Here is a 7,424-nt window from a genome sequence, read left to right as displayed (position 1 = left end):
TACCTAGTGCACAGTGAATAATGGTCTTATCATAGAAATCAGCAGTACCATCTGAAAAACAAGGACTGGAATAAGGCTGCTGCAAATAACAGGGGCCACAGCAGCTATAGGAAAGCAGTTTCTTTCTGTTTTTCTTTTGTCAACACCCACCTGCTGTGTATACTAATTAACAATCTCTGTAACCCATCGCCCCTGTACCATCCACTACCCTGAGCTTGAAATAAGTCATTTAAAAGGTGTTAGAACTACTCATATCTTTCAAAATAGAACTTAGACCATTTGAAGGAAATGAAGTTTATATACCCAGTCAGTTTGATCTCAAGGGACAGCAGAAGCTAGTGATAGCATCAAATTGTTTAGTATTTCAACTTTACTACACCAAGGAGAAAGTAATCTCATGGTAAGGTGACTTAGGAAACAGGCGTATCCTGGCTGCATGGTAGAACAAATGATAAACACTGATATTGGATTCTACTGTTCTCTAGAGCTAGTTTCCTTGCCTTTTCTCAGGCAGGCCTTGGTCCTACCTCCATAAGAGCTGAAGGAGTTTTCTTTTGCTTCTTGAAGGAAGAGTAGTGAATATTGTGGAAGACGGAGGAGAAGGCACTGCCCGAACACCTGGATGAAGTCGGAGGGAAGATCACACTTAGTGGCCGTTCTGCAATATCAGGAGAATTGGAGAAGGGAAAAGAATGGGTTAACTGGTGCATATAGTCATGTGTAGCCTGGGCTGGGAAACACCACTTCAGGTTAATGCAGCCAGGAACAAGAAAATGCCAAGCCTGATCTGGCTAATTTTCCTTTAGCTACTCTGTTAAACTTCCCTGTAAGTCTCATTAGCAGAACTGATGCTCAGTGGACTTCATAGCACTCCAGGCTAATAGTGTGCATGCTACAAACACTGGAATACATCTTGCATGAAAGATGACATAAGGAAAAAGTGTTGTATTGTGCTTTAACACTTAATGACTCTTCATCAGCACTGACCCTGTTTCTCTGCCATCTCCATTTTATTTATGTTGATTGCTTCCTAGGACACATCCATGGCAGAGTAAGCACATTCATTACTGGGATGTTCTTTCTACAGAAGCCTTTCCCCCAGGAGTACAGAAGATGGTTATTTTGTCTCTAAGACATGCTCCATTAGCCCTTCAACAGGGTCTGTATTCTGTGCCATCATCTGAGTTAATATCCTTCAGAGACACCTGTGGCGATGCATATATTGTCTGGAACTTCCGAATGGAGCGCAGTGCTGAACTAGTACAAGCCTGAGTTTGGAGGGACAGGTTCAGCGATAGTTCAGGCTGCTGTGATGCCAGCACACATCTCATTGCATTAAGCAGAACCAGTACATGGCAATTCTACAGCAGTAGCTGACATCTGAGTCACTTTATCCAAGACAGAAAAATTTAGTTGTGACCACTTCTGATTTGTGAGCTCTAAGATAAAAGGCATTTGCCTAGAAGGGGCTGTCTGTACAGAGAATCATTCCAGAACAGCAGTTCCTGAATAAATCCCTGGATACTCATATAAGAAAAGAGTGCTAATTTTGAGTTACCTTGATTCACACGCCAAGAGTTAGTTGGGAAGAACTAGTTTAAATTTGCACCAAACTTAATCCAAATTAATTTCCTTCTGTAGACAAGCTTTTTAGTTGTCTATGCATTTTCTCTTGGCTAACAATAGGAAATGCTGACTTGGACTGGAGCAAGTAGTGCACTGTCAATTAAAGCAAAGTGATGGCTTAAAAAGAAAGCAACTGATGATCACCACTGTCAGTTACAAATGGCACAGTGCTATTGCTTATTACTCTATTGCAGCAAGCAATTACAGAAAAATTCAAGGCTTCTGCTCACCAAGAGGTGCTCTGCCATCTCACAGCCTGCTATTCCCCTGGACCATGCATTAGTATCACCCTTGATGCAGGCTTGAAAGAAAAAGCTCTCGAATTGAAGCAGAGCTTGGGGTGCAGAATCTAGGTCTCTTGTCACATGAATGGGTAACATTATCATCAAACTCATCAAGGAACGAAGAAGCCTCACCTCTCTTCTTCAGTTCTGCATAACAGCCATCACAAACTTTTGCTAGTCGATCTTTGAGGTACTTCAGGGCATACTTGTTTCTTGAGCAGTTCCGACATACAATCTGTCCCACAGTGAATAAATACATGTATAAATATGCATTCCTTATAACCAGGGATTCTCAACCTCCTTAGACTCAAGGCACGCCTCCATAGATTTTGTGAATTGAGGGGCACCTTATTTCAAAAACTAATTTATAATGCTTACCACCTTGCAGTGAGGGTGGGAGACCAGCCAAACATGGAAGAGCCTTAGCTGCACTTACCTGCTTATTAGGACAGCGCGAAGCTTCGCTCGCTGATTCAATTTGGCAGAGATTCAGCCCAATTCGGTGGCTGAATCTCTGAATCCAAATTAAATCAGGAGACCCTTTAATCTCTCTGAATTGTTTCAGAGAGATTATGAGATTTGGACATAGACACAACTTTAAATGTTTTTTCTACATACCTCAAGGTACCAGGTGGCTCATGAATGCTGTGATGCTGGGGTGGATGGAGTGTCCCACAGGAGCGTGGCGGGGGCCCCAGCGTGCTCGGCAGCAGACCTGGAAATGGATCAGAAGCACTTCCGGTCCACTTCTGGGTCCACCAGGGAGTGTGCTGGGCCCCCCTCCATCCCTGCATCCACCGAGCTCAACGACTGGTGCCTCATGGGTCCGGGGGGGCACCCGGGGTCCCTTTGCAGCCAATTGCCAAGCTGGGGGGTGCAGGGGGCCCCCCCTGTGTGCTCCCCAGTGGACCTAGAAGTGGATCGCAAGTACTTCTGGTCCACTTCCAGGTTCACTGCTGAGCATGCGGCCCCCCCAACTCCTGTGGGACGCTCCATCCGCCCCAACATCACAGTATTCATGAGCCGTGCCTGGTACCTTCAGGTATGTAGGAAAAACATTTAAAGCTAAGTCTATGGCCAAATTGCTGATTTTCTGAATCAGCATCGAATCTTCAGATTTGGATTCAGCCGAATCGAATCGGGGACAGCAACCTGAATCAATGAAACGAATCACTGTCCCCAATTCGGGCTGAATCCCAATGGAATATGGCCCATTTTGCACACCCTTACTGCTTATCTTCTCATACCTTGTTGCACCCTTCAAAAATCTCACACGCCTCAGTGTGCCTCAACACCCTGGTTGAGAATCACTATCCTAAACCAAAGTATACTAGCAATAAGGGCCTCTATGCTATATGGCAGAGGAAGCAGTAGTGGAAACCAGTCAGCTTAACCAGCCTAAGGATAACTCCACCAACTTTGCTGTAACTGCTCTTATTTTATATCTTTGCAACTGAGGGCAGCTTTAGCCATATTATGCGTTATCTTGTGATGGTCAACTTCATGGGGTTATATGTTTCCCAATATTGAAGTATGCGTTGATCACCCTACTACCATATTTGGCTGATAACGTGGTAAATGAAATCATATGCAGAAGTGGGTTGATGTATCCATACAACCACTCTGCTGGCAGAGGGAGAGACTGCTTCTGTCTGTAGAATTCAGAAATCATTGAACCAGAACTGGGTCTTTAGCAGGACTGGAATTTAAAATTTAAGTCTAGCTCTGAAGTGACATTATGGGACATTCAGTGAAATTGAAAAGTGTCACATCTAAGATGGGTAAAAAGAAATGCCTTTTCACATATGACATAACTAACCTGAGGAACTTGGTGTCCAAAGACAATCACTGATGCCAAGAGCAAAGCAGTATTCAAAACAGAGTTGGAGGTTATGTAGATAACAAGAGTCTTGGCGATAATAGAAAGGGTTAATAAAAGAACCAAAAGCACTGAAAAAGGCTTTTGTTCCTTGGCTAATGCTTTAGGGGGTTAGGAAATGATCTGTGCAGGCAGACAATCAATTAAGAGTCTTTTGCATCTTACTGGCCACTGTCAGAGACAGGATATTATAAAAGGTGGACCACAGGTCTGGTCCAAAACGGTAATGCCTGTGTTATTTTTGTGGAAACCAAATGTTCTGCTCACTTGTGAAGTGGTTTAAAAGTTTAGAAACTGTGCATCTGCTGGCCTAAGAATTTGGAGCTTTCCAAATGTATCACAACTGCTTATGTAATGCAACTGCCTTTAATAGTGATGACTGAAAAACTGGTGGTTTGATTGCTTCGCTCTCCTGAGTGCTATCAGCATGTCACATCTGAAAGCCCTCCTCAGCAGGAGATGTCTCACAACCCTCTGCACTTGTCGAATCCCAGTCTTTTGGAATTCATCTGCAGCTCGAGAACTAACATGGTTCCAGCCGGAGTTAATAATAATCTGAATGCTCAAAGTGGTTTTGATAGCATTTGTGAGGAGCCAAATTATTCTCTGTTGCAAGGATTTAATGCTGTTGAAGTTGATGCACTTGCTGTCAGTGTAGCAAAGAAGAGAATTTGACTCAGAGATTTTTCAATACTGTTGAGCACGTGAGAAGCTGGATTTGCATAAGACTCACCTTCCCACATGCGTGGCAGTGATGGCGTCTCAGAGTGAGGGTAAAGTCACAGCCGCAGTTCATGCACATCATGACATGGGATACAGGTACCAAGGTGGGAGGCCTCTCACCCAAAGGTATTCCCAGCCTTTCCCTTAGCTTCAAACAAACAAAATAAATATGCAAACAGTTCTATTAACACAGCTTTCCAGCACCAGCGGCTGAACCAGTATTTCCCTTCCCCATCCTAAATGCTGCCAGTCAGTCCAGCTCATTCTTGACATATAACCCTCCCATCATTCCAGTCCTGACTTTCTTTTTCATCTTGAAGAATCATAAACAGTTTGTGAAAAATTTTAGACATGACAGCAATGAGATGCAACTACTTCTGGCTTGGAAGCAGCAGCTGACAAGGAGACAGTACACTGCTAACAGAGGGCCAGACTCACAGCTGGCATAAACTAATGTCACACCACTTTGTATCAGGTAAAGATCTGAGCCACTATGTATGTGATTGAGTACACCAGGTCAAATCTCATATTCTTAAAAGCTTTCTCCTATCTTGAGTATCCAGGAAAAACCAATGACTTTTTAGGTTTAAAACTCCTGATCCCAACAAGATCTATTACAGTATACTCACTCTACCTCACCATGACGAAAGTCTGAGTTGATTATTCCACTATTTATTGGGGTAGTTTTATGAAAGGTAGGCGAGATAATGTAGAAGACAACTCATTTTGCTTGTCATGCAAGCTATGATCTAGACCCAAATCTCCACTGACAGCAACAAAACTGACTTTGAATTTAGCCCTATGTGAGTGGATCCAGGTCCGTCGCATGCTTTACCAGCAATCTGCATTCATTACCCAATTTTAAGAGCATGTTTACCGTTCACTTTTATTTATACAAGCAGGATATAAGAAAATGTGATATGAGAAAATTAGATCCATGCAGGAAAAAGGAAGAGAGGATTCAGTCATTGCAAAAGGCTTTGGGTTCTAATTCATGTTTCTCTTATACCAAGAGATATAAAAAGCAGAAGAGTGGAAATAACTGATTATTTGATTGGTTAACTGGACCAAATCAAATTTATTGAGTTGACGGACGAAGTATTTTCACCTTTCTAGTCAAAATGAAAACTTGAAACAAATATTTCATTTCAGCTCAAACAGATATTTGATTATTTTTCTTGTTAAGCATTAATTAATTATAAACTAAACATGGGTAAATTTAGTCTCAAACAGTTATTTTAAATGGAAGCATGTCATTAAAAAAAATGCCTTTCCTAATTCCTTTCCAATTTTTTTTCAATTGCCACTGTTTCCCGTCAATTTGTGAATAGTTCGTGTCAATTTGAAACAGCAATTTTTGGCCAATAGCTTATTTTCCTGGAAAAAAAAAAAAATCACTCAGTTCTAACTGGGAGTATTGCCACTGAAATCAACAGAGATGCACTAAAACATCAATTGCAAGGTTAGAATTGACCCTTTTTGGTGGGGTTTTTAATAGTGATGACTTTATGATTTTTGTGATTTCATGATAAAGTAACACTGAGTGGCGTTGCTTTCTCATTGTCATTTACCAGGCATATAGTTATTTTTGGATAGCATCCAAATCAGTCATCGGAAGGAGCTAACTCCTGGTTTTCTTACTCCAGCAAAACTCCCTTTGACTTAGATGAAGCCCCTAGAATGACGTGGAATTGCCAGATTATTAAGATTCCAGAGGAGGTCTCAGCCAGCTGCATGTTAAATGTACTGTGGGGACCTTTGTAACTGGGCCCTGGGATGGGGATTTACAGAAAAATAATCAAAATGCTCTGCCATTCGGAACTACTTTTCCCCCTTCTTTTATCTGTTCAAGTAGTTCAGCAGCCTCTTGAGTAATACCAGGACCTGCTCTTACCTCAATGCTGTTGTGAAAGGCAGATGTATTATGAGCTTTGTAGTCATCTGGAAGGCTTCTGCTGATGCAGCTATACCACTCATCCCTTTCAGAGCATGAGCTGTAGAGTGAAATACAGTCACACAATCAATGCCACGTGCTGCAGTGATGGAATCGATTCATTTCTGTATCAAAAGGGAAGGTTCCAATCTATGGACATTTTGCTTTCCCCTCTACTGTGTTGAATTATTGCTCCTTTGGCTGAGAACAAAAAATTAAAACACCAGATTTTGGATGTTTCTGATGGGACTGGCACCACATTTAGGACATGTGAAATGCTATGAACAGAATTTGGAGTAGCTGGTGTTCAGAAATTCTCCGGAGTGGTCCATGACTATGCTGACTTGGATATTAAACTGTGGATGTTAAACTCTGACTTAAACTATGGAGATTTAGCTCTACACCAGGGATGGCAGAAGGAAATGTCTCTTATATTGCATCTGTACTGGCTGTTCAGACCAAGCAAGAGAAGTGCATTCTGGGGCCAGCTAGTTTCTGCATGGCCTCAGTGCATTCAGCTCAAGGTAAAACATTGTATATTGTTGCTTGTGATCTCTAGAGTTGGCTGATTAGATGAATGGGAGCACTGCATGCTGGCTAATCTGCAGGCTGCAGTTTATGATAAAGAGAAGGATATCTAATTTGCCTGTGGAGAACTGAAGCCACAGTCCTCAATCCTCCTGGCAAGATACTAGCGCAGTCTTTTGATAAGGAAATACTGGCTTTGTCTACATTAAAGAAGGTAGTCTACTGTCCTGTGATACTTCATACTGACCGCTAGATGTCAGCATTGCACCACACAAAACAGGTAGCCCCTGCATTTTTCTGCCAGTCCAGCTCTCCAGTTTGTCACCAAGGGCTTGACCTGAGAGTCTGCCAGCTCCCAGAACAAAGCAGAATGGCTAATGCTTGTTGTTTTGCAGATACAAAAATCAGTACCCATTCCATTGGTTACCTGGCCTGCCACTGCTCATTTTCC

The 7,424-nt window shown here is 42.3% G+C and overlaps 1 protein-coding gene across 1 annotated transcript in view; it reads right to left on the bottom strand.

Moving 5' to 3' along the window:
- The window catches only part of LOC102377337 (FYVE, RhoGEF and PH domain-containing protein 5), a 28,272-nt gene that overhangs the window by 6,790 nt on the left and 14,058 nt on the right, over positions 1–7,424 (bottom strand). Inside the window, exons 6-9 of the mRNA XM_006024149.3 lie at positions 6,407–6,506; positions 4,523–4,660; positions 2,043–2,145; positions 528–658 (exon numbers count right to left, since the gene is read on the bottom strand). Coding sequence (XP_006024211.1) covers positions 528–658; positions 2,043–2,145; positions 4,523–4,660; positions 6,407–6,506 — 472 coding nt within the window. The remainder of the gene's footprint in view (positions 1–527; positions 659–2,042; positions 2,146–4,522; positions 4,661–6,406; positions 6,507–7,424) is intronic.

The sequence above is a fragment of the Alligator sinensis genome, unplaced genomic scaffold, assembly GCF_000455745.1.
Source record: "Alligator sinensis unplaced genomic scaffold, ASM45574v1 scaffold451_1, whole genome shotgun sequence".
NCBI classification, from domain to species: domain Eukaryota; kingdom Metazoa; phylum Chordata; order Crocodylia; family Alligatoridae; genus Alligator; species Alligator sinensis.
Note: the sequence above shows the minus strand (reverse complement) of the source record. Positions and strands in the feature narration are given on the sequence as shown.